At 50.9% G+C, this 26,169-nt stretch overlaps 3 protein-coding genes and 1 long non-coding RNA gene across 14 annotated transcripts; 2 read left to right on the forward strand and 2 right to left on the reverse strand.

Annotated features, from left to right (window-relative positions):
• On the reverse strand, nucleotides 1–5,943 carry CUNH2orf81 (chromosome unknown C2orf81 homolog). Of its 2 annotated transcripts, XM_013151555.2 has the most exons (4): nucleotides 5,801–5,943; nucleotides 1,744–1,974; nucleotides 1,426–1,662; nucleotides 1–1,326 (listed from the first exon to the last, which is right to left on the reverse strand). In XM_013151555.2, exons 1-4 carry the CDS (start codon nucleotides 5,816–5,818, stop codon nucleotides 64–66), a joined length of 1,749 nt encoding a protein of 582 aa, XP_013007009.2. In that variant the 5' UTR covers nucleotides 5,819–5,943; the 3' UTR covers nucleotides 1–63. The 2 variants fall into 2 exon arrangements, with proteins under 2 accessions (XP_013007009.2, XP_023420542.2); XM_023564774.2 differs by having other exon boundaries at nucleotides 1–1,662.
• On the reverse strand, nucleotides 5,521–24,073 carry Rtkn (rhotekin). Of its 7 annotated transcripts, none has more exons than XM_063229616.1 (12): nucleotides 23,663–24,073; nucleotides 16,063–16,262; nucleotides 14,165–14,226; nucleotides 14,014–14,067; nucleotides 13,792–13,909; nucleotides 13,385–13,594; nucleotides 12,679–12,773; nucleotides 12,484–12,590; nucleotides 12,155–12,283; nucleotides 11,232–11,400; nucleotides 11,049–11,153; nucleotides 5,521–7,075 (listed from the first exon to the last, which is right to left on the reverse strand). In XM_063229616.1, exons 1-12 carry the CDS (start codon nucleotides 24,071–24,073, stop codon nucleotides 7,005–7,007), a joined length of 1,731 nt encoding a protein of 576 aa, XP_063085686.1. In that variant the 3' UTR covers nucleotides 5,521–7,004. The 7 variants fall into 7 exon arrangements, with proteins under 7 accessions (XP_063085686.1, XP_003469028.3, XP_003469027.2 ...); XM_003468980.5 differs by lacking the exon at nucleotides 5,521–7,075 and adding an exon at nucleotides 9,785–10,473; XM_003468979.5 differs by lacking the exons at nucleotides 5,521–7,075; nucleotides 23,663–24,073 and adding exons at nucleotides 9,785–10,473; nucleotides 21,576–21,765.
• Nucleotides 5,937–9,425, forward strand: Wdr54 (WD repeat domain 54). Of its 2 annotated transcripts, none has more exons than XM_003468981.5 (10): nucleotides 5,937–6,070; nucleotides 6,441–6,663; nucleotides 6,827–6,889; nucleotides 7,498–7,564; nucleotides 7,658–7,711; nucleotides 8,019–8,146; nucleotides 8,553–8,653; nucleotides 8,750–8,912; nucleotides 9,089–9,163; nucleotides 9,239–9,425. In XM_003468981.5, the coding sequence occupies exons 1-10, from the start codon at nucleotides 6,027–6,029 to the stop codon at nucleotides 9,368–9,370; spliced, it is 1,050 nt and encodes a 349-aa protein (XP_003469029.2). In that variant the 5' UTR covers nucleotides 5,937–6,026; the 3' UTR covers nucleotides 9,371–9,425. The 2 variants fall into 2 exon arrangements, with proteins under 2 accessions (XP_003469029.2, XP_013007010.1); XM_013151556.3 differs by having other exon boundaries at nucleotides 8,750–8,903.
• LOC106027520 (uncharacterized) lies at nucleotides 22,133–25,822 on the forward strand. Of its 3 annotated transcripts, none has more exons than XR_002790999.2 (3): nucleotides 22,133–22,267; nucleotides 24,781–24,909; nucleotides 25,233–25,822. It is a non-coding gene; the product is annotated as an uncharacterized LOC106027520 (long non-coding RNA). The 3 variants fall into 3 exon arrangements; XR_001201108.3 differs by lacking the exon at nucleotides 22,133–22,267 and adding an exon at nucleotides 22,850–23,034; XR_010040677.1 differs by lacking the exons at nucleotides 22,133–22,267; nucleotides 24,781–24,909 and adding an exon at nucleotides 22,850–23,034.
• Nucleotides 25,823–26,169: the final 347 nt, after the last annotated feature.

Consider the following 26,169-nt stretch of genomic DNA (forward strand, 5'->3'; position numbering starts at 1 on the left):
TGAGAGACCTTGGTGTTTATTTCCCCTAGGCAGTGGGGAGGTCAAGTTCACACAGGCAGAAGCTCAGGAACCAGAATGGGGCATGGGCTTGGAAGGGAGCAGCCATATGTTGGGGGCAGCTTTTCCTAGTTCTGCCCCAGTCACCTGGGCCTTGGGCACACCTGTCTGGATGGCGTGCTGGTCAGCTGAAGAAGAGGTGCCTCCGTTGGCCTCCTTCTCAGGCACTGCAGAGCTGAGATGTACTTGGGTGCTCCGATTCCACATCCTCACACCAGGAACCAGTCTCACAGCTTCTGGCCGTACCAAGGGCTTCCACAGCAACTGGGATGAGGCCTCGAGGATCTGGGGTGCTATCTGGGGCCATCCAGAATGCTGGTCTTGCTTGTCAGTGGACTCCAGCCCCAGCGGAGGCACCCGGGTCCGGCCAGCCCACAGCTCCCCCAGCAGCTCAGCCTCCTGCTCATAGCCACTGGGCCACTTGGCACTGGGCCATGGTTTAGGACTGGGGCTTCGGGGAATGTCACCAAGCACTGGGTGCTTGGGGAGGAAGCGGGCTCTACAGCTGGAGAATGGCACCTTTGATCTGGAGAATGGCAAGAGTGGGTCTAAGTTTAAAGTGGGGTCTAGACTCAAGGCACAGAAAGGAATACTAGGCTGGAAAGGGAAGAAAGGTGCTGAGGAGACACGGTCCCCAGGCCCGGGACCTTGTGGCCTGGCTCTGGCCAGTGTCTTCCTGCGCCCTCGGTGCCCGCGGTAGGTTTCCAAGGGTTGAGGTTCAGGGTCGGCGACCACGATCTCAGCCAAGGGGCGCACCAAGTGGCGAGGAAGCCGTGTGGGGTCCAGACGTGTCTTCACAGCCTTGAAGCCTGCCCGGTAGTGAGGCGCATCCAAAAACCCTGGCTGGGGAGACTGCATGGAAGTGGAGAGGCTGAGCGTGGTGAGGTCGCCCCCAGAGGGGCAGGACGCGACCGAGGCCACGCGCGGCATCCCCTCTGTCGTCTTGCGTGGCAGTTGGTCCCCAGCTGCGTCTAGCCGCGGAGCGCGAGAGTAGAGGTCCTCAGGCGTTAAGCAGGAGTCCAGGGGCTGTCCCCTCTCGGCAGAAGCCTGCGAGCTAGCTACCTGGGACAGCTCCAGGGGAGGGTGGGGACTCAAAGATTGCAAACTTCCGTTCGGGGACCTGGCCAAGAGGTGACTTCTCGTCTGACCGTCAGGTTCCTGCAAAGTTCCCCCGGCTCCTGTCTTCTGAAACAGTTCTGATGACCACTCCTGGGAGCCTCTAGCCAACCACGATCTTCCTAAAAGCATCCGGTCCGGGCTCCCAAAATCCTGGGGGAAACGCACAGGGCAATGAGAGAGGGGGTTGGGAAAGAAGTCAGGGGGAGGAGCCCGAGATCTGGGCGCCCGGAGGCTGGAGGCTGGGCTTACTTCGTTCTCGTCTTCCTCTTCGTCTTCGAGGTCCTCCAGGCACTCGTAGGCGGGCGCTTGCAGCACGGGCACCGAGCCCTGAGCCCAGGTGTCGGTCACGCACGCCAGCGGCTCCTCGTCCTCGCCCCACGTGGGGTCCTCAGCCACTGCAAATTCTCCCTCGTCCCGGGCCAAGAAGCGCCACTCGACGATCTGCAGCATGGCCTCCCGGGCCTGGCTGACAGTGAACGGGATGCACTGCGGGAGCGAGCGAGGGGCTCAGCCTGGCGGGGGCGCCGGAGGGCGCGCGAGGTCCCGGAAACCCAGGCCCGGCCCCACCTGCTGGCTCAGGTAGACTTGGAAGGCCGCCTTCATGACCCGATCCAAGAGGTCGGCCACGATGTCGCCCACCACGTCCTCGCCCTCCTCCAGGACCAGGAGGGCGATCCACTCCGCCTCGCTGAGCCGCCCGGGGACGATGTCCACCTGCGGCACCGGAACGGTGGGCGGCCGCGCTTTTTCCACCTTGGAACGGGCGGCGCCGCGGTCTCGCGTCTGCCTCTCCTGCCGCTGTGGGAATGAAACAGGCTCTCAGGGCAGGCAGCGGACCCCAAGGGCCGGGTGTGGTGGCACAGGTCTGTAATCCCAGCACTCAGGAGGCTGAGGCTGAGACAAGAGGATCGCTGCGCTTGAGGCCAGACTGAGCTACATAGTGAGTTCAAGGCCAGCCTGGACTAAGTGGCAAGACTCTGCCTCAAAAAGATTATATATGCTTTTTAAGTATTTGATATAAGTAATTCAGTCTTTGTACAGCCCATTGAGTGCACTCTACAAAAATACTGAAGCTTGACAGAACTTAACCTTCACTTGCCTGATTAAACCCAGCTTATAAAATTCTAACTCAGTGACCCCTTGCTATTTACAGCAGCGCAAACTGTCCAAAGTTCTTGAGTTCAAAGAACTCCAGAACAATGAATCAATAATAATGAATTAGTACTGATTAAGAATAATCAGTTGGGGCTGGGGATTTAGCTCAATGGCATAAGCGCCTGCCTTGCAAGCAGCCAGTCATGAGTTCGATCCCTGGTACTGATAAAAAGGAAAAAGACAAAAAAAAAAAAAAAAAAAAAAAAAAAAGAATAATCAGTCAATACTGAAACTATTTAGTCTCCAAGATTTTTTACCTACTTTAAAAAAATTTTTTTGAGTCAAGGTCTCACTATTAGTGCAGACTGGCCTTGAACTTGCTTTGTAGCCCAGGCTGACCTGGAACTCATGGAGATCCTCTTGTCTCAGTCTCCCAAGTGTTGGAATTACAAGTAGGTGTGCGCCATCATGACCAGCTTACCTATGTATTTTTTTAACGTATGCATTTTTAACCCCCATTTTATGGAATTTGCCCAGGATCATACAATTAGGTAGTATACTCAGAATTCATATACGTTTATCTAAGTCTGCAGTCTGATTTTATCCTGCTTAAAAAAAAAAAACATTTTCAACAAACATAAAAATGATGAATATCTTCAAATATATTAAAAATTCAAAAGAGTTGGGCATGGTGATAATCCTATAATTCAGTAGGAGGCCAAAACAGGAGAATCAGTTAAAAGTTAGAGGCTCAGTCAGAGCTACATATTGAGGGACTGGAGATTAAGCTCAGTGGCAAAATGCCTGCCTGACAAGCATGAGGTCCGGAGTTCAATTTCTGGTCCGTCCCCAAAAAACATACTGAGTTCAAAGTGAACCTGGTCTACATGGTGAGACCCTATTTCAAAGTAGAAAAACAATAATAAACTTCATAAAATAAAACAATGTAAGACCCCAAGAATAAGCAAAGAATATAGTATTTCACAAAAGAAAAGGTGTGACTAATAAATATTTGAAAAGATGTCCAACCTCTTAAAAAATATCAAAATAAGCAAACAATTTAGATTCTAATTTTTAGGTCATCAAAGTAGAAATAATTTTCAAAATAAGAACACTCAATGTTAGCAATGTTTTGGTAAGGTACATGATGTGACACCATGCTGACAGCAATTGGAGTTCATTGGAACAATATTTTTGGAAAGGCATGCAGCAGTATGTATCAAGAGTATTAAAAATGTTTATAAAGCTGGATATGTGGTGCCCTGCAATCAAAACTAGTAGGAAGGGGGCTGGGGATTTAGCTCAGCGGCATAAGCGCCTGCCTTGCAAGCAGGCAGTCGTGAGTTCGATCCCTGGTACCGATAAAAAGGAAAAAGACAAAAAAAATTAAAAAAAAAAAACTAGTAGGAAGGCTGAGGCATGAGGACTACAGGCACAAACTGTAGGAGTCTGAGGTTCATCTGGACAATATATCCAAAAGAAAAAGAGAAAAAATGCTTTTATACCTTCAACCTTGCAATTCCCATCCTATAAATACACCCAAAAGGCGTATAAGATGTTAAAAAGAAAAAGATATATTCTATTGCCATGTACCACACTAAAATTGAAATGGATCAAAGATGTACATGTTAAAACAAAAACACTTTCTGGAAGATAAAATAGGTACAACTCTGGAAGACATAGGCAGAGGCAAGGGCTTTCTGAACAGAACCCCAGTGGCACAAGAAATTGCACCGAGTCAACAAATGGGATCATATCAAATTAAAGGAAATAATAAAGCAGAGAGATAACCTCTGAATGGGAAAAAATTGATACTTATTCGTTTTGCAAGTGGAAAGGGATCCAAGAGATGAAGGGAGTATAGAGGGAAGTGTGAGGAAATGGATGAAAAAGAATTAAGATTATATATGTATACCAACTCCCCACCCTGAATGACTTAATCACTATGTACTGCAAACATGCACTAATAAAATATAAATTGAAAACATATATATACACTCCAATATTCTTGTCATAACATTATTTATTATAGCAGAATATTGAACCTTTGTCTAAGTAGATGGCTAATGATGCTGAATATTATGTTCTGATTGAAGTAATCTTTAGAAAGAATTTTTAGTAGCACATGAAAATATTCATGACTGAATGTTAAGTCAAAAAAATAAGATACAACATTGCATATTAATTGTAATATCAATTATACAGAATTATATACATTAGATAATAGAAAACACCAAATGATTTCAGAAGTTATATTTCTTTCCTATTCTCTATTTTATAAATTCATAACATGGATTTTGCATCCTTTTTAAAATCAAGAAAAGCCAGGGGTGGTGATACACACCAGTAATCCCAGCATTTGGGAGACTGAGGCAGGATTGCTTCGAGTCAAGGCCAGCATATGCTACATAGTGAATTCAAGGTCAGCCTAAACTATGCACAGTAATGAGATCCTATCTCAACAAAACCAAAATAATTATTGTCATTATAAAACATAAAAGCTGGGCATGGTGGCACACTCCTGTAATCCCAGCACTAGGGAGGCTGAGGCAGGAGGATCCTTGCAAGTTTAAGACCAGCCTGGGCTACAAAGTAAGCCCAAGGCCAGCGTGAACTGCATAGTGAGACCCTGTCTCAAAAAGACCTAGATCTAGATCTAGATATATATAATCTAGCCCCCAATCTCAAGTTGGGGACATGGTAATTTACTAACAGTTTGTGGAAGCTTACTCACTTACCAACAACAGTGTCCCTGTACCTGGTCCCTTCCAAAATTTACATCCAAACAGGATATTCTCAAACCTTTATCTTCTGCCCCCCCCCCGTCATAGTGCCTCATACCTGACGTTCCCTAAAATTTATTTTCTCCTCAAATCTGGTATTTCCTAGCCCTCACATGGAACTCAAAATCCCTTATGCCTGATTTTTACCCTTTTCATCAGGTAGAACAGCCCTGTGGCAAGCCCAGGGTGGGGCCCACAGCCCTGGCCTGGTTTGGTTTCTTAGATCTCTCCTCCTAGGTTCTCATGTGACACCTGCCCGCCATGGTAATCATACCTAGACGTGGCCTGACCATATCTTTTTGTACAAAGGACCTCCAAATATATTTTACTTTAAAATACCTTTGTTTTCAGACAAATGGACTTTCAGGTGTACCTTTGGAGTTGTTTAATTCATTTTTTTTCCCTCGAGACAAATTCTGCAAAAAGTTGATTTATGATCAACACCACTCCCTAAATACCCAATCAATTTTGGTTTATGCACTTGTAAGAGATTTATTACATGTATTAGCTGTTTCCAAATTTACTTGTAGCTCTCGAACTCTACATCAACTGACTCTTTCCCTCATGGCCAGGGTGTGACAAAGCGTGGGAGTGGGCACCGTACAGGTGTACGTTTCCTGCCCGAGCATCGACGTGGTTTGACCCATCCTGAACACCGGGCGCCGTGGAACTGGCCCGCTGTTCCCAACACCATCCTTACTGGCCGACCTCAGCTCTGGCGTATTCCTAATAGGGCTCAAGCTCACCGTGTTTTCCTGTGCCATTGCTGCTGCGGTAGCTCGGACGCGACGGCGTCAGTTGTCTCTTGGGCGCTCAGCTAGGTAGCGACTGCTTCGGCTCAACGGTCGCCTCGGCAACCGCGAAGCTCGCTGGCACCGCCCCACACCCAGTTACCCCGGCAACCGGACACGCGGCGCACGCGCAATCTGGCCGCTCACCCCACCCAGCAGCGTGCGTGTGTGCGTCGTCTCTATGGTGGCGGCGGATTCCGAGGGAGAGAAGGATCCTGGAGTCAGGTAAGGGGATCTGGGGCCCTTGGTGCGAACTTAGACCCAGGCACGGACTTCAGGGAGCGAAACTGAAGGGGAAAATCCCTGGGAGCCAAATTCTGTCTTTTGGACTTGACCAGTTGGAGCCGTCCGGTCCTGTGCCATCACCATTCCTCCTCTGGGATTTCCTCAGCCCCGTGACTCAGCCTTGGGACTTCCCTACTGTGCATCACCAGCCCCTTTCTCCACCCAGCGATCCTCCCCATCACTGTTCTCTTGGCACCCCATCTCATCACCTAGTCTCAGAGGTCTTCCTTAGTGCCTCGAGGTTGTCTGCCCTCCCCAATCTCCACTGTGATCTTTTTCCCGCGCGCGGTGATTCAGGTGTCTCCCACAGGATGTTCCGCCGGGAGCGCTCCATCCCTCTTCAAGGCTCTGCCGCTGCCCTGTGCAACAATCTTAGTGTGCTACAGATGCCTACCCGCAACCTCACGCTTTTTGGGGTAGTTCATGGACCAACCGCTCAGGTTCTTAGTGCTGCTCCTGACGGTGCGCCCTTGGCCCAGCGCCAGCTCCATGTTAGTGAGCGCGCCGGAGTGAGCCCCCCACTTATCACTCAGGTAAGCTGTGGAGTTGCAAGCAGTGTTGCTGAACTTAGCCCTCTCCCTGCCCTTTCAAATCTCAAGGAATAGCTAGCTCTCTTAACCCTCTGAATTTCCACTCTTCTGACGCCTCATGTCTCCATTCTGATTTTTCTCCCTGCTCTGATTCACCTCCTTCCAGGTCCACTGGTGTGTCCTCCCCTTCCGAGTACTGCTGGTTCTCACTTCACACCAAGGGATACAGGTAAGAAGACCCTGCTGAACTCCCCCACTAATCTTTCCAATGTCCACAGACCCTTTTTCCCACTTGGCTATAAATACTTCCAGCCTTTTCACATGCAGAGCCCACTCTCCATTTTTCATCTTCCTTCCATCTTCTCCGGTCCCCAAATGTCACCTCCAACATCTGCTCCTTTAATAGCTGTATGACCTTAAGAAAAGAAAAAATAGCTGTATGACCTGTATGACAGCCTCAGCATCCCCATCTGAAAAAATAGGATAAAAACAGTCCCTATAACTGGGCACAGTGGCATTCATCTGTAATCCCAATTCCTTGGGAGGCTGAGGTAGTGGATTGCAAATTCCAGGCCAGCCTGGGCAACTGAGCCAAGACCCTGTCTCAAAATAAAAACGACTGGGGAAATAGTTCAGTGGTAGAGTACTTGCTTAGCAAACACAAAGCTCTGGGTGCAATCCCCAGTACTTGGGGGTGAGGGTGGGGGATAGTGTGTACCTACAAGTATGGTTTTGAGGATTAAATAGATTAAGGCTAACATAGATATGTAAAGTACTCTGCACAGAGCTCAATGAAGCTCAGCCGGATCATGCTTCATCCTTGCTACTGTCTTCTAGATGTATGAGTCTGATGGGTCCGTCATGGTCTATTGGCATGCACTGGACTCTGGAGATGCCGCTTCAGGTACCTTAAGGGCCAAATGGACATATGGGTAGGGAATGTCTCCTAGGCCTGGGAGAAATGTTGTATCTGATAATTTTCCTTTTTCATACTCAGTACAGGCTGTGTTTGCCCGAGGAATTGCTGCCAGTGGCCACTTCATCTGTGTAGGTGAGGGGGCCAAGGATAGGGCATTAAGGAGTTCAGGGTATAGAGATGTGGACTTCAGGCAGAATGCTGAAGGCCTGAGGAAATTGTGAAGGGTTTGAGAGAAGGGTTTGAGGATTGGGAGTCTCTTTTTGACATACAGAAAAACATACAGAAGAGGCAGAGAGACAGGGTGGACTAGGATGAGGGTAATGAATGAAGGGGTGGGACTGTTGGAGCATGGGTTTGTTATTAAAGTTCCTGGGATGGAGGGAGTGCTGAAACCCAGAAGGGCAGGAAGCCACTAATGGGGCACTGGTTCTGGCTGCAGGAACCTGGTCAGGCCGAGTGCTAGTGTTTGACATCCCAGCCAAGGGTCCCAATGTTGTCCTGAGTGAGGAGCTGAGAGGACACCAGACACCAATTACAGATATTGCCACTGAGCCTGCTCAAGGACAGGTAAGTAAATGTCCCTTATCCTAGCACATAGAAGCATCCACTTTTGCTACGTAGTGTTGGGAATCAGTATGGATTGTGCCCGGGTTATTGCAAGACCTCCAAAAAGTTCTGGCACTGTGGCCTCAGCTTCATCCATCCAGTAAGGAGATTATACACCCCCGTTTAATACATGGGGAGGGGAGCATGGTTGGTTATCAGACTTTAAGGAAATGCAAGGAAAGCAATTCATGTATCTTGAGTGAACCATGGGGAAGGTTACTGGTGGGTCCAGCCTGTGAGGGCCTAACATCTTGCCTTAACACCCGGGTGGGCAGAGATACAAATATGACCTTCTTTTATCTCCTACCCTGTGCTCAGAACCACAGCAGAGGGGAAAAGGAAGAGCTGATCCCATCTTTCCCCTCAGGATGGTGTGGCTGACGTAGTGACAGCAGATGATTCCGGCTCACTGTGTGTCTGGAGGTCAGGACCTGAGTTCACATTAGTGACCCGCATTCTAGGATTTGGGTAGGTGAGGCAAAAGGGGACTGTGGTCTTTTTGAAATAGCTTCAAGGCAGAGTGTAGCCTTAAAGAAAAATCAAAGGTAAATGTCACCCTTGCAGGGTCCCATGCTCCTCTGTGCAGCTATGGCAGGGGATTATAGCAGCAGGCTATGGGAATGGACAAGTGCATTTATATGAAGCCTCTACAGGAACTCTGAACATCCAGATCAATGCCCACGCCCGGGCCATCTGTGCACTGGACCTAGCTCCTGAGGTGGGCAAGGTCAGTCTCTTGCATCTTGGCATATCGTGTTTCCTGGTGCTAGGATGTTGAGAGGAATGCCACAGGCTACTTGGTATAGCCTCCTCCCTAGGACACCAGGACTGGCTATTCCAGCCTATACCTCTCCCATTGGAGCATTCTGATTCTTACTTTTCCTTCATATGTTTTTTTAATAGCTACTCTCTGCAGCTGAAGACACCTTTGTGCACATCTGGAAGCTGAGCAGAAGCCCAGAGAATGGCTGCATTGAGGTACGCATTATGGGAAGGGTGGAACTGGGTCTCAAGGTGGGGCGGCAAGCCCTGACTGGCCCTCTTCTCCCCCAGGTGGAACACTGTTGTGGTGAATGTGTGTCTGACACCCAGGTGTGTGGTGCTCGGTTCTGTGATCCCTCAGGCAGCTCCTTTGCTGTGACGGGGTATGACCTCACTGAGATCTTGAGATTCAGCAGTGTGTGAGTGAAGAGCAACTCTTCTCCTCCCTGTGGTATTTATAAAGTATCCCCTCCACCCAGTCCTTGTCTGATTACTCAGTATCACAGTCATACTTCACAATGGTGGCGAAATAAATTCCAGGTAGGAGGGGCAGAGCAGGTTCAGACCACATAGAGAGAGGCAACCTGTCCTCCAGAACCAGATGAGAGCCAGACACAGTGGCTCACATCTGTAATCTCAGCTATCCAGGAGACTGAGGTGGGATGATTGCAAATTTGAAGCCAGCCTGGCTAACTCTGTGAGACCCCATCTCAAAATAAAAGTTTAAAAGGGGTAGGGATGCAGCTCAGGGGTAGAGCACTTATCTACCATGCATGAGGTCTGAGTTCAATTCTCAGTACTGGGAAAAAAAAGAAAAAAAGACAACCAGGTTAAAGCTGCTGTTAAATAACTTTAATGGTTGATGTAGGAGTCACAGGGGAGGTGTGCTCCTCCCAGGGCTCTTCAGTGCCATCTTCAAAGCTGATTGATTAGTGCAGGGAGGTAGGGAAGGGTTATTCCAGTTTTCTCCCAGGAAGCGAGGAGGGGTCCCAGCCAGCTTTTGGACTAAACCACTCAGTACCATGGCATCCACAACTTAAGAAGAACTTCTGTTCCCCTCCCAGCCTACTCTGAGTCCAGAGAGGAAGAGGAGGTTAAGTTGGCCAACTTGCTTCAGATAGCACCACATCCAGAGCCCAATTGCACGTGGGTCCTTTTCTGGCCAGATCCTGTTACCAGTGCCTTTGTCCCTCACACTGGTGACTGGAGCCAAGTACGGAGAGGGCCTTTACTGCAGAGGCCTCTAGAACTTGGGGGTCGCTGGGAGGGGAGAGGGGCAACCGAGCAGGAAGCCCCAGAGGAGTGGTCTGGGGGGACAGCATCCAGGGAAAAGGTGCGGGGTCGCCCCCAGGGCACGGGGTGGGTCCAGGCAGGGGTTGGGGCCACTGAGGCAGGCAAGCAGGAGCTAGGCAGGGCAGGCTGATCTGTAAACATTGCTAGCCAAGGTGGGGATGTCTCCAGCCTTGTGCCCTCTCGCTGAGCCAGGATGTCTGTCACCGCTGCAATGTCATCCATCGGCTCAATAGCTGTGGCACCAGGAAGGGGTTGAGGGGAGGGGGCCGGTCAGAGCTCAGGCCCCAGGCCTACCCAGCCCTGACTGTCACCTGTCACTGTAATAGGAAAGCAAAGCCCGGATCTCAGCTGAGACTGCATTATCCTGCAGAAGCAGCCCCTCACCAGGGCTCCCTGGGGCCATGGGCTCTGATAAGTCTGTGGGATACAGGACGGGTGGGGAGGGAGAGGGGAGCAGAAGTAGGTGAAGAAACCAAGAAAAGAAAAATGAAAGTGGTGCCAGGTAAGTGAGGGGTCAGAGGAAGAGACAGGAATCCACATGCAGAAAGGAAAACAGAAAAGAAGAAATTAGGATAGAAGCCCATGAAATGAATTTGTTTTCTTGAGGTTTTTGTTTTGAACTTGGTAGACATAGTCCTACAAAGAACTGGAGAGGAGAAAGGCCTACAGCAGGACTGGGTGGGCCTTGAATCTCAGGAATCTGTCCTGGCACAAAGTGTGCTTTCTCTCTGTTTCCAGTTTCTGGGTTCCCTTGAAACCCAGAACCCCACTTCCCATCACACCCCTGAGTGCATTTTCTGTGACTCACCCATCTCATGGTACAAGGACCCCTGCTTGGCCATGGCTTGCGGTGGTTTCCGGGGAGCAGGAGTTTCAATTTTCATGATTTCATCACAGCACTGCTTCCACTGGCCTGCGGGAAGGCACTGATGAGAAGAGAGGGCCAGGCCCCTCTCCTCACCTTCGGTTGACCACGCCCCTCTTCTCTTACTCATGTCAAAGAAGAGCTGCCACAGAGCCTCCATCCAGCTCTGCAGGGCTTCCCGGCTCTCTGCCTGAAGGGTGTGCGTCACCTCATCATCCCCATATTGGTTACTGATGCTGAGGGTGAAGGGCCGTCCTGGGGCTTGGTCCAGCTCCCCTGCCCGGACTCGAGTCTCCTGCAGGAGAAGGAAGAGGGCTGCTTCCACCTCCGCCTTGGTCATGGCACTCAGCAGTGACATCAGGCAGCCTGAGTGACCCCACTTTAGGAGAAGGTGCTGTGGGGGCTTGCTGAGCCCTCATTTACTGTCTACTGAACAGAGTGGGAAGGAATGGCAAGAAAAGGGCTGGGGATGAGACAGTCCCTGCAGAGTCAGGGAAGGAGGGGCAGACCGAAGCGGAAAAAGGGGCTGAACCAGGCAGGCAAGGCACAAGGAGTCAAGAGCAGTGCGGCCCAGGGCCCTCCATGCTTCCAAGGTGTAAGCAAGGCATGGGTTATAGCCCAGCAGTACTGTGCTTGCCTGGCTTGCGTCAGGCCCTTGATCTGATGCCCAGCACCCCAAAACAAACATGCACACAGGAAAGCCAATAAGAGAGTTAGGGTGCAAAGAAGGGCAATTGGACCTTGGGAAAGAAAAACAGGATGTATAAGGCAGATACTGATTGGAATCAGGAATGGGGACAAGAGGAAGAAAAGTAGAAAATTGGCACTGAAACCCTCTGCAACTTTGCAGGGGCAGAGGGAGTTCCCAGTGATGCTGTGGCAAGGAGAACATGATCCTCAGCACCCCAGGCCCTGAAGCAGTGTGTGATGCTGTTAGGAGCAGAAGGCCACCTCCACCCTGTCCCTAGTGTCTATGCCTACCCTCCTGGGGCCTGAAGAGGCAGCGCCTGAGCCCAGGCACCTAGTGACCTCACCAGGGGACCCATCACCTTGTTGATGGCAATAGTTAACAGAGGCTCTTCCCCGGTGTCTGCATCCTCCGGTCTCCGGTAACAGAAGAGGTTTGTGCCTTTCAGGACTCCATACACTCGTGCCCTATTCTGTAGCTGCCCAGCTTGCTGCAGAAATGACTCAGTGTTTCCTGGGGGAGTCATACCCCCCCAGGCACCTTTCCTCCCAGCCTCCCTTGACAACCTCCCCCTTCCCCCTCATATCTGTTCCCCCCTTCATCCACCCAGGTCTTCATTGTCCAGTAGTCCTATTCCTAGGTGGTCCAGCTCCCTCCTACCTCTCCCCTGTCCTCCACAGGGGCCCTCACCTGCACCCTGAGGGTACCACTTGCAGTGGGCTGAGTCATGCAGAGAGGCTGAGCTGCCAGGCGGCAACACACACTACCGTAAAGGGGCAGCCAGGCAGGGTTCTCCTCTGGGGGAGAAGAAAGTGAAAGTGAGTTGGGAGTTCCACAGCTCCTGTTACCATCACCAGTGTCACACACACACATACACACACGTACCATGACTGGTGAGGGTGAGGTCATGTGTGCGGAACCCATCTTGCACTGCTGCCAGGGTGAGTGTGGTATGAGCCAAGAGGTGGTAACGAGGACCCCTAGAGAGGAGAGGAGGGGGCCTTAAGGCTGAGCAGGTCTGCCCCATGTTAAGCGGCCCTCTCTAATGGGGTTGCCTCCCCACCAGGAGCTAGGAATAGTTTGCTGACCCACTAATTGTCACGACCTACACTTTATACATGTTACCACACTACTCCCTGGCCACCCTGTGAGGCTGGGGTATTCTTCAGTTAATAGATGAGGAGGCATGTTGAGGGTTAGGTTAAGAACCTTGCCCATGATTTATGGCTCCCCAGAGTCCCTGTGATTCCCTGAAGTATCTCCAGGGAGGGCTGTTCCAACTAGAAGCTCTGTTCTAGCCCCATCTATAGGATATGTTTGTGACTGCTAAGAAGTTAAGACCCCAATTCCCAACTCTGCCTGCCTTCCCATGATCTTGTGGACTGGCTCAAGCCCAGCTCTAGGTACAGACTGGAATGCCAGCACATTCACGTCCATGCATCTTCACATCCTGGCATCCTTACAAAGTCGGTTCTCCCTGCTTGCTGAGCAGGTTCAAGGGTGAACCTTGCTGAACCTTGCTCAGCAAGGTTCAAGGGTCACTGCGTGCCAGGTACAGCAGCTAAGGGCAGGGAGAAGCACAGGGTCTTACCCCACAGCTGGGGTGGGGAGCAGGATGGGACTGCTCCCTGAGGCCCCTGCACTGTCCATGGATGCACGGATGCGCTTCCCTGAGGAACGGCCCAGGGAGCTGCTGAGTTTGGTGGCAAGCCTCTTGGGGGCGCCGGCCAGAGCCCCTTCTTCTTCTACACAGGCCCCATACAGTTCTAGCCGAAGTTCAAAGTCTGGCCCCGCCTCTGTGCTACAGGGGTGTGGGAGGAAAATGACGGTGATCATCATGAGGCACAGAATGGGGGTACAGTTACAGGGCAGCTCCGTAAGGAAATTTAGGTGCCCAGCTCCCCCTCCCTCTCCTCCTCTCCTCCTTCTCCCACAGAACTGCCTCAGAGATTGCCGCAAACAGGAGAAAGAAGGGAGCCCCTGGGGTGAGGTACACACAAGAGCACGTTGTTCTGAAAGGAGATGTCTGTGAGGGTCCTGTCCACCAGGATCATCTCTGTGTCCTCAATCTGCTCCCCTAGCTGTAGCAATAGAAATACAGCCCAACGGTGCAGGTCTGGGGACAAAGGGCAAAACCAATTAAAAAAAAAGAAAGTGTCCCACAAGAGCTTCCAATCTCAGGGACACACCCCTGAATTTGTCCCGGGGTGTGGAACTTACCACCTTTGTTCTTGAAATACTCTGTGTCTTTCCACATGAGTGGGATCCGGAGGTCTAAGGAGCAGTGGGGTAGGAACAGATGTTGAGACGGGGCAGGAGAAGGCTTGGCTGGGAGAGGGGTGCCAGCAGCTGGGGCAGCTGTGCTTCTTACCGGAGATGCAGACCCGGCCGCGGCAGGGGGAGCGCTCAGGGGGCGGCCCGCTGTCAGAAGGCCTGTGGGTAGATCACAAGGTCCTGGCCTGGCTTCTCCACACTTGTTCTTATTGCTCTAGCTTCTCAAGGGCTCTAGGAGCCCTCAGATCCCAGGGGCCCAGACCCAGACAGGCTGACGTGTTGGGGCTCAGGGCCTGTGAGAGTTGTTAACTGAACCCATGGTTTTCTGGGGTTAGGGACACTCAAGCTCATGGCTCCTCCCACTCCAAGCACCTCTCTGCATCATCTCTCCAGACCCTACCAGGGACAAACAGGACCTTGAATGCCTGCAGACAAACTCTCCTCCTTCAAGGGCTTTTCTCCCCTAGACCCCACACTTGGAGGTGTCTGCAGCCTTTTCTTTGCAGCAGCAAGGAGGCCACTCCTTTCTGCCATCCTGTTACTTCTTTGATGCAAGAGGGCACTGGGTCAGTCAGAGGATAATTTGATCAGTGTTTGATGAAAGAAAGAAACACAAGTACAGAACATCTGTGTTCCATGCACCAGACACCTCCACCACCAACTGCTTTGCCCTCTTAGGCAGGTACCTGCACCATCTTCCCAGGGGTCCACACTCCCCACTCCAGGGCACCCCACATCCTCTTTCCCACCCATCACTGGGATTCACTGAGCAAGTGTCTCTTAGCTAAAGTGATACCCAGTTTTTCTGCACCTACATATAATGGCACTAATATAATATTTTTTGGTCTTTTTGAACTCACTTGGTGGCAGGCTGGCCTTAAACTTGCAGCAACTCACATGCCTCAGCCTCCCCAGTGCTGGGATTACAGGCGTGTGCCACCATGCCCAACTGCCACTAATATAATTTCTGGTTCAGCAGGCTCTTCAGCTAAACGATATGGAACTAATGGCAATCTGTTTATCTACCAGGGACTCTGGTGTACCTCAGGTCATGCTGCGTGGTGACTTAGGGCAGTCTGTTGATGGCCATGTTCACAGAGAAATTGTCCGCTTGCGGCATAGGGCAGCAGCAGAGTGAGTTTTGGAACATTCTTTTGGCTTTATGGGTGAGCTGACAACCTTCCCTTGTGTCATCTTCATGGCTGGAATGGGCACCATGCTAGGACCATCTTCGCATTTAGCACTGGTGAAGCAAACAGGCCCTTTTGCTAAAGCCAATTCTCCAAATGACTAATTTACCAAAAATGGCCAATTCTCAGAAGGATCAATTTGCCAAATATTTCCTCTACCCTTTTAGCTTGACCACAGGATATCACTTGAGCCATCTGACAGATTAGTCAGGTCAGCAGTCTAGTGTCAGTGTAGTCCAATGTCATTGTGTTTCACTCCCAGAGGCTAAGCCCTTTTAGAATTCACAGTTTAGCAGAGGGGATATAGCTTAGTGGCACAGCACCTGCCTGGCAAGTGCAAGGTCCCAAGTCTGATTCCCAATACCCTTTTCCCCAAAAGTAGAATGCACAGTCTAACTTATATAATGAGTAGACTTTCCTTGAAGTGATTTATTATATATTTTTTCCAATTCCTGTCTCTCCTGATTAAACCCCAGTACAACAAACTATTGGGAATTTGTGGGAAATTGGATATCTGGTGAAATGGCTTTGAGATCATTCGTCTTCTAGAACCAGCCAGATTTTTCAGATGACAGCAAGGTGTTGGCAAAACAGTTCTATTGCACTCCTCCCCTAGATTGCCAGCTTCCACCAGGCACACTGACTTTAACAAGTGCAGCCCTAGCTACTCTGGGCAGCACATTGCAGTGATAAAACACCAAGTCTTGGACAAGGTTTTCTGCAGAGCAGGCTACACACACTCCACGTCTATGCACCACTCTTAAAGGCTCTGCTCCCACCAAGGCCTCGCCTCCCCCTTGCTCACCGCCGTCCTGTCTTCTCCAGCACCTGGGCTTCCTTGCGCCGCTGTAACTCGCCCATGTAACTGAGGATTCTGCTGTTGCACACCAGCAGGCTCTTGGTGGCCTCCAGAGCCTGTTCTCGCTGGGAGCAGGCTGCCAGCAGTTTGCAGGCCCCTTCCCTCATCCGGATCTCATGGTCTAGCTTCCTCTGCAACTCCGTGTCCTAGCCAAGGTCATGGGAAAGGTGAAAAGGAAATGTCAGGGAATAGGCTGAAGCACAACCCCAGCCCCCCACCCCTAGTCCCCAAGTAGGCTGTACACTGGGAAAAACTGACCAAAAAAATAACATTTTAGGCAACTCAAGAGCAAATACTGGGCCTCAATCTCAGTTGCTCAGGAATAATCAGAAAAGTTTTTAAAAATCTAGAGGTCCCCATGCATTTGATGGTTGGGAGTATAAATTTGTTCTACCTCTTGAACACAATTTGGAAAAATCTTGTAAAACTACAAGTTTACATATCTTTTCATCTAAATATCCAATTTCCAGAAGCATATCCTACAGATACAGTCAAACATATAGCTAAGGAAAGCCACTTCTACCAAAATACTCATGCAACATTGTTTTAAATGCCAAAATTAAAAGAAAATTCCTTCAATAGGGCATTAGTTAAATAAGTTATGTCTTTACTATGTAAAACTGTATAGGCATTAAAGAGTGAGCTAGACACATGTGAAGAGATATGAGGCAATTTCCAGAAAATGTAACATTAGAAAAAAAGCAGAACAATATTATAAGCACATTACATTTGTGCACAATGTATACATATGTGTATGTATCTGCATATACATATATGCATACTTATGCATAAAATGTTATGTGGCCTGGGTCTTCCATGGGAAATTAGGACTGGAAAACAGATTTAGAGGATCAGTGAATGTATGCGCCTTCTCTGAGAGCTTACCTACCCTTGCCTCACAAATCCCCATACACACCCCAAATTAGGGAATCTACCACCATTTGGGCCTCTGTACTTGAATGTGAGGTCAGAGGCAGGGAATGGGAATGAATGCAAATGGTCCAGGAATAAAGGCTTCGACAGGCTGTGCATACAGGACAGAGAGGAGACACAGAAGAGGTAGCAGAGTTGCCAGGAATGTTCTTTTAAAAAGAAGTGGTTCTAAGCTGGGCATGGTGGCTCATGCCTATAATCCCAGCACTTGGGAGGCTGAGGCAGGAAGATCTCTGCCAGTTCGAGACCAGCATGGGCTACAAACTGAGCTCAAGGCCAGCCTGAACTGCATAGTGAGACCCTGTCTCAAAAAGACAAAAAAAAAAGTGGTTCTGGCATTTAAAAAGCACTGGCATTTAGTAATTCGCTCAACTTCCTAACCCTCAGTTTCCCACCTGAGAAATGGGGATAAAAATGCCCATATCCCAGGACTGTGAGACAAGGACTTGGCACAACACTAGCACACAGGACTGTATGCATGAATGGCAGGGATGGGTATTTTAATAATGAAGCTACTTTGGTGGCACTGGTGCTCCTCCTGTGAGTGGAGGAGCATCTGTGCTGTCCATGGCTCTAGATTTGAAATCCAGCTGGGAAACGAGAGATGCAGGCATTAATGGCTGCTCCGTAAGTGCCGTGTCATGGCATAAACACACTCACAGAAAACAGATCCCCTTTGGTCCTGGCTGAGGCAATCACAGGAGACTTCAGAGAGGAGGTGGGAGATTAACTCATAGGCAAATGGGCTCAGGAAATCAGGTGAGCAGAGCATCCAGTTGGAAGAGGGGAATGTGACCTCCCCAAACCTATCTTCTCTTTCCCCCCACTTTTCTTCCACATCGTGTGCCTTTGTTTCTGTCCCTGATTGCTCCAACCTTCAAAATTACAAGATTTGAACACCTTGAAATCCATCACGCAAAACCCTTGTCCAGCTAGGCATTGCAGACCTGTAATCCCAGAAACAGCCTGAGCTACATAGCAAGACGGTCTCAAAAAAAAAAAAAAAAAATCCTTGTCCAGCCTGCCTGCAAATTCATCCTTCATTGTCAATTTTTTTTCTGGGGTATTGTGCTAGACCAGACTCTCATCACATTCAGTCCACCAAGCACCGTTTCCCTTCTAGCAGAAGCCTCCTCCACCAGGAAGCCCTCTCAGATTACATAGATCCTCCCAGTCTAGCTTCCTGTTTGCATCAAGGTCGTGTCTCTGCTAAATTTCGCTGCTTGCCAGTCCCTACCCTACTCTGTATCCAGCTTCTGCCACAAATACCCCAAAAAGAAGACCCGCAGGCATCCTCAAGCCCCCTCCAAGCTAGCTTCCGTTGCCCCAGTCCCCGGCACTCACGGATCCTTCCCTAGCCCTGTCCATTGCCTGCGTGGGCACCCGCAGCGGCGCTCGGGATCCAGGGAGCAGCACTAGTCACCAGCCGGCCGGCCGAGGACCGCGGGGAGTCATACTGCAGGCGCCGCTGCGCCGCCGCCGCCTCCGCCAGCAGCCTCAGGGTGCCGGTGACATCAGATCTCAACTGCCGCGAGAACGGCCCAGGAGCTCCAAGGCACTGGAGGTTCCTCCCTGAATCTGTCAGGGCTAAGATCCGGTCTTTGGGTATCTCAATCACACAGGTGAGGCACAGCACCCCTGGGGTACCTGCACTGCCCTGGAACGGGCTCCCCTCTGCGCTGTGGTTGCCCTTTGAGGTGACCTCTTCCCCGAAGCCTGGGGGTAGGGGTAGTGTATAAAGTAAGAGAACTGTGGCCCTGGAAAGGTCTCCATCCAGCATGGACAAACAAGACTGGGAGCTGGAACCTCTGTTTGCCCATTGCCTTCCACCCCAAGGCCCATAACCCAGGATGCCTCAGAAAACCTGCTCCCACCCTTCCAGCTCTGCCTGGACCCTGTGCTTCACCCCAGTCCCCACACCAGGGACGACTCCTTGGTTGCTCCCTCCCCATCCTCTCCACACAGACTCCGGGGAAGGAGCCCAGGGTTGAATGTCAGCGAACATGGGTCAGATCCCCAGGCACTGAAAAAGGATGCAGAGTCCCAGCACACATTTGGCCCTCGGTGGACCGCCTTTCCCACTCCCCCACTTCTTTCTGTCTCTAATTTCCGGCTCTGCTTCTCACCACCTTCTGTTCCCTTCTGAATTTCCTTCAGGGCTAAGTTCAAATTCTAGGTTAGGGACTTGGCAAGCTGTGAATATTGAACCTCTGGAGCCTTAGTTTATCAACAGGGAATATTTTACTTCCTTCAATAGCATTATTTGAGGGTTAAGTGGAAAACACCAACCTTTTCCTGGGCCTAACACATATTTAAAAATTAGTTCCTCCACTTTACTTGCAGTTTAAATCACCTCCCCAAGAAAATTTGCGTGTATTTTTCCAGGACTAGCTTTCTTGCCGTTCCTAGAAACATGAGTGGCCCTCTTTTGAGGATCCCCTGAACTTGGTGTGGAAAGAATTACAACACATTCAGCCTGTGGCTGAAGGAGAGTTGACCAAAGTGAAAACTAAGCCCCTCCTGTGCCCCTGGAATCTTGATCAAGATTCCCATAGAGAGAAATTACACTGTTGGGTAGGGGGTAAAACACAAGATACAGAATTCAAACATTTGTATACCTAGACCAGCTCTGCCCAGTAAACACTACTGCAGAGATAGAAACTCAGTAACCATCTACTGCTTGAAATGTTGCTACAACAACTCAGAAACAAAGTGTTTTTATTTATTTAACTAAAATTACAATTGAAATGGTCATATGTAGCTAATAATAGAGCTGAATAGCAAATAGGTTTTATGTCATGTGCTGATCTGACCCTGACCAGGGTGATTAGGTAATGTCAGAATCCCTCTGGGTTCATTTGGCACCAACAGAAAATGGTGATTCTCCAGGCAAACAAACTAAAGTGTCCCCTCCTGATGCAGCTGAGAGCACACCAGGGCTTCTCTTTCTGGCTGGCACCATACACAATTTTTTTGGTACCAGGAATTGAATTCAGGACCCCACGCTTGCTAGGCAGGCACTATGGCTGGCTGAGCTATATCTCCAGCCCCTCAACTACACAATTTATACCAAGGCTGTGCTGATGTCTGGGTTTATTGGTACAGTGCTATGATTAACTAAAAATGTCCACTCTGGTCTGGGACAGGGGGCCCAGGCAAGCAGCAAATGTGCAATAAAGGGATATCTATCCAGATCAGACTCCACACTCCTGCTCCTGACTACTAGCAGCAGTCCCTTGCCTGGTCCAGAAAGTCACTAACACAACTTCCTCAGTCTTCCCTATCTCAGTAAAGGGCTAGCCACCCAGCTGCTTATCCACACAGCTGAGAATCATTCTAGTCTAACTCACCTCGGGGACAGTCTGTTAGCTGGCCATCATTTAAAACACACCCCTTCACCCTTTCTCTACAACACTCATCTACACCCCAAGTTCACTCCATAACTGCCATAACTCTATACACACAACCACCCACCATGTAGTCTTTTGCTACTTTTCTTACCTGTCTCCCCAAGACCCCAGTTTATTCTACAGCAGCTGTCATTTTAAAACTTTAGATGCATTGTTCTTCTCTTAAAATCCTTCAACCGGACAGTGTCACACAGAATGCAATCTAACACCTTACCATAATCTTTAAGGCCTTGCACAATCTTCCTTTCCCATTAGCTCAACTTGTGTTCCAGCTGTATTCCACTGTCTCTTTTTCTTTCCCACAAACATTTCCCCCTCATCAAAGGACCTTCGCCCTTGCTATACCCTCCTCTGGATTGTCTTCTTCCCATCTTTACAGCTGCAAATCCTCCCAACTTCCGCACTTATGCCCCTTCCCCCGCCTAATTTTGTTTACATTCCCCATATTTTTGCTGCTATTTATGTGTTCCTATGCATATTACCTGTTTTCCTTCTAGAATGGACCTTTCCTGTCTTGTTCACTTAAAAATCCCGTGGTCTAGATAGAAACTTGGCACATAACACATGTTCAATAGATGCATTTAAGAATAAACAAATGCAAGGCATGCTGGTGCACACCTGTGATCCGCACTACTTGGGAGGCTGAGATGGGAAATTCACTAGTTCAAGGAGAGCCTGGATAACTTAGTGAGGCTCTATCTCAAAAAAAATAAAAAAGAATAAATTCATGAATAAACAGCTCCCCACCATCCTGAGGCCAATGAGATCTTTACTCCTGGCCTGGCACCTCCTCTGTCTTCTCATCCTGAAAACCTCTCACGTTGAGTACCTCTCTCCATCACTTAAGAAGGAGCCCTTATCCCCAGAAGAAAACCACACCCACCTACAGAGCTTCCAAAAATGGGTGTGAAAACACTGCTGTCAACATAATGTTCTGATGAGCAAAACTGGCCGAGGTCCATATACTGCCCCCAACACAGGCCATAAAGAATCACCTGTCCCTCTCCCCACTTTGAGCAACCCCACCCTCCCTCCAGCCCCAGCAGGGACAAGGAAGGCAGCTATAGGCTGGGGTGCAAGTGGAAGGAGTTCATAACCCAGGGGTGGGGGCTTTACCTCCAGGCTGAGTGCCATCTGCCGAATGTAGAGCATATTCAGGTCCTCCAGGATGTGCAATCTGTCCTGCATCTCTGTGCCCCCCAGAGCCCCTTCCCTTGGCAACCCCTGGGGGGCAGGTGGCACCACGATGTCCCACAGTTACTCCTCCCACTGCTCCCCCGTCTGGAGAGAAGTGGCCAGCTCTTGGGCAGAAGGGAGAGGCAGCCCCTTTCTCTCCTCACTCCTGTTAGACCCTCTGGCTGCTGTGATAAAATCTCCACCTACTGCTGCTGTTCCAAAGCCCTGGTGGGAGCCAGGAGGGGAGGAAAGGAGAGTGAGGTGGGCATGAGCAGGGGTTAGGGAGGGGAGGCCAGCTGCAGGGCACTATGGGCACAGAGTGTCCAGTCTTGCTTTGGTGGCAGCTGTCCTCCCAGCTGTGGAAGAAAAAGGCTCTTTCATTCCCACTCGGCCCCCTCCCCAGCTCCCGCCCACAGCCCTGGCCGGGTGGACAGAGAATCTGTGTGAGGAGAGGGGCAGTGAGGGGCAGGCACAGCTGGAAGCGGGTAGGGAGGGCACGCCTCTAGCCGGTTGGTCCGGAGGTTGGAGCTCGCGCTCTCAAGGAGGAGGTCTGGCTTAGTTTTGAGAAAGTTAAGAAGAGCAAAAGAAGTGGGGATTTGAAAGGAGATGAGCGCAGGGAGTGGGACAAAGGGGTGAGTCGGCAAGGCGGCCCAGGCCCCAGGGCCACCCCTTCCTATTCGGACCCCCATCCAGCCCGCCTCACCCTGGGCTCACAATTACCTCTCTTTTCCAGCAGAAGGGAGGAGAGGGAGGGAGGGAGGCAGGGGTGTGCCTGTCTGCTGCTGCCCCCACTACCCTCTGGGGGCCCCCTTCCCTTCCAGACAGGAAACCAGCCCCGAGTCCCAACCAGCTGCAGTGTGCCCCCCCTCCACCCCAGGCCCACGGAGTCACACTCCACTCGGCAGCCGCGGCGGCCAGGCCCTGCGGCTCCGCCCCGGCTCCCGAAGGCCTGGCAGATCCCGGGGCGGCAGGGTTCACAGGCCCCTCCTCCTGTTCCTGGGCCTCGCCCCTTACGCCCCCACGCCAGTCCCACGCGGGATTTTCAGGCTGAGTTGCTGGGCGTGGAGAGACAAAATGCCCCCCACCCCCGCCAGTCCACTAGCTTCTGACTCAGAGAAGGCCTGGAACACTGGGACCCGGGAACACGGGACACGGGACGCGGGTGTGAAAGGGCCTTTGTTCTGGTCAGCCTGGAGGAAAAGGGCAGAAGCCAGGCCTAGAATCCCAGCTGGGAGGGTGAGGGGCTGGAGGAAGGCCCACCTCACTTAACCCTTTCCCGGCCCCGGGAGAGAAGGACAGCTTGGAAGTGGACTCTCCTGGGGCAAGTGTGCAGCTGACCTTGGGGACAGGAGTGTCACTGCGGTGCCTATGCACCTTCTCTGTCCTGGCTCAGCCGCAGGTAGGACTCGGGTGCTCTCGCTGCCCAAGAGAAGTATAGACTGGTGGGCCCGGGAGGAGACTTCCAGCTTAGACGCCAGATTCCTCTTAAGCCCCAGGAAAAAGGCAGAAAGTTTGGGTGTGGGGAGAGAAGAACTCCAAAGGGTTAAAAGAGACCCCGCACAGGCCCGCCCTCCCCCACGCTTGCCGCCCGTAAAGCAGCAGAGCCGTGGGGAGGGCTTCGGCGCAGCGGCACAGAGAAGTCCAGAGGGTTGGCAGAGCTTGGCCCATAATGTTGAGGAAGAGCGTGGGACGGGGCTGGCAGCCGGGAGCAACGGGCACAGCCCGCCTGGCTGTCCACCACTCCCTGGCCCGGAGATGCCCAGGAGGGGCTGTGTCCAGGCACATTTTGGGACTCGAACGTGCAGCCCCTCAAATCGAGGTCAACCAGGAGTTTTTCGGGGCAGAGGCCACTCATGCCAAGCAGACCAGGCAACGTGGGGGGCTGATGTGCCGGCGCCCCACACCTTACTTTCTAATCAGTAACTCGCGTCTGTTTGCTCCCGCACCGTGGCGTGCGCGGTCCCGCGCGGGAGGCAGAGGCGGCCCGGGGAGGCCGAGGAGGGCAGGGCGGGGACGCGGTCGCTCACCTCCGGCGGGTCGCTGAACACGCTAAGTCGGAAGCGGCCGCGCTTGAACTCCATCTCCAGCGCTGAGCCCCTGGCCACGGTGACCCGGCTCCGGTGGTTTCGGGAGAACATGCTGGCCCGCGCCTCTGCCTGCCCCGTGCGCCCCTGGGGTCCCCAGCCTCTGCCTCCCGTGCACTTCTCTCCTCGACGTCCGCCCACCTCCCAGCGCAGCCGGGAATCTCCAGCTGCCTGGTTCCCAAATCCCGCCCCCGGAGAGGACACCTGGCCGGGCAGGGAGCGGCGCCCTCCTCCTCTTCCACTGCGCCAAAGACCAGGCCCACCGTCCAGGGAGGACCCGGGCGCCGAGACAGACGGCCAGACAGCCCCAGAGCCGAAGGCACCCCACACCTCCAGAGCACTGCGTGGGTGCATCCTCCCTTCCGGCCCAGTCGCGGGCGCCTCACCTGAATGTGGGCGGACACAGAGAGTCCCGCCCCGCCCACCACCCCTACTCGTCAGAGTCCCCAGGTCGGAAAATCCCTCGGTCACGTGGATCGTGTATTACACACTCCCTCTCTAGCTGGGCCCGGACACCCCAGTCCTACTCAGGCCGCCTCCAAAACGACCACACCAACTTCCTACTGTTCGGGACTTAGGCATCTCTCTGCTCATCCATAGGGGTCCCAATTCATAACGAACATCTCCAAACCCAGATGCTTACTAACTGCAGCCTTGGCCTACTCACTAAAGTTTTTCTTTTTGGGAAAAAGAAGTCTTACTATGTAGCTGGGATCACAGGTGGGCCACTCTACCCTGCACAGTGACTGAACTTTCTGAGCTTCAATTTTTCATCTGTTCAGTGAGGTGATGTACTTATCCGTATTCCTCAAATTGCTCTGAGGATCACATCTGAGAATGAATGTAAACTGCCTAGTCTAATACCCGGTACAAGGCAAATGCACCATACGTAGAGACGTAGAGGTAGAGACAGATAGCAGCTTTGTGATCCTGGATGGAACATTGCAGTCTCAGCTCCCTGAACTCAGGGAGGGCAAGTGCTTTCCCGACCTCAACTGTGACAATCTTTCAGCTGCTTTGCTGGGTGACTGAAACAGGATTACCATTCCTTGTTTCTGCAGAAACAGGATTTCCTCCTCTCCCCCCAAAAGCTTCAGTGGACCAAAGAACATCTGGCATATTAGCTTGAGGACCTCACAGGAAGAGTTTCCTGGAAGATTCAGAAGTTACTGGGGAGGAATGGAGAGAAAGTAAGGCTCCTATAGAGCAGATGGGGGTGGAACCAGAGACATACCAGTTCTAGGCTCTTAGGCAGTCCAAGCCAGAATTGCTATGCTGGTGAATTACTCAGTATTCTTTTGAAAAAAGCATACTTAAAATTATTTCAGCAAAAGAGGAAATTTACTGGCTTATGAACTGAAATGTCAGGCTTTTAAGGGTCAGACTTTCATTGTAGCTTGATCCAGCATTGAGTTTTGAAAGGATCTTTCCATCACGTGGATGTACGTTCCTCCATGTTGGCCTTACTCCCCACAAAACTGTTGCCACTAATTCTGTCTTTATATTTTCTTAGGCTTCAACTCAGCTGAAAAGAAAACATCTGTGTCTTGAGGCTCTGGAACACGGCTGGGACTCATTGTGAGGCACTGGGATCATTTAATCATGCTGATACAATCATTGTAGCCAGAGGATTAACCAAACCTGAACCGATTGCTGTGGCTGAGGGAGTTCTGTTTGCCACCCCGGGGCACTTGTGCACTCCTGGAGACCAAATGGAACCCAGTGAGCTGGGAGAGAGAGGAGTAGAGGGAAAGGTTTGTTGTGGTTTATATTTAGATGTCCTCCCAAGGCCTCATGAGCTCATAGGTGGGGCTTTGAGGAGATCAGATTATGTGGGTGTGATACTAACCAGTGAGTTAATCTACTGATGAATTTATAGCTAAATGTGATGCTGGGAGGTGAAATCTGGTTGCAGAAGGTGGGTTACTGGAGGCATGACCTTGAGGGCTGCCCTCCCTCCTCTGTTAATCTCTCTCCGCTCTCTGCTGCCATGCTGGGAGCTCTGCTTCTCTTCCATACCGCCGAGTTCTGCCACCCTCCCTTGGAGCCAGCCACCTGAAACCTCTACATTCTGTGGGCCAAAATAAACCTTTCCTCCTGAGAGTTGTGGGTGTCTGCGGTTGTGTCTCAGTAACAACAAAAGTAACTAAAACAAGGTTGTTCTCCAAAGAATGTTCCATCTATTTTTACCTGAAGCTGAGGGCCTGGATGATGAACAGGTAAAGCACATCCTCCACACACAAAAATTTATGTGAAGGGAGTTGTATTAGAAAGAAAGGCAAATCAAAAGGCTATATAAAATCAATGGCATTTTCCAGGCCTAATATATATTGAATATATATTATTATATTCAATAAATATCAATAGAGGTAAGTAAAATAGCAAATGGATTTGAGAATTCTTGACTAAGATGAGCCAACCTGTTAGACTAAAACAGTTCATTTGAAATG

Source organism: Cavia porcellus, unplaced genomic scaffold (genome assembly GCF_034190915.1).
Source record: "Cavia porcellus strain 051 isolate PalLab524CR breed Dunkin Hartley unplaced genomic scaffold, mCavPor4.1 scaffold_18, whole genome shotgun sequence".
Lineage (NCBI taxonomy): Eukaryota > Metazoa > Chordata > Mammalia > Rodentia > Caviidae > Cavia > Cavia porcellus.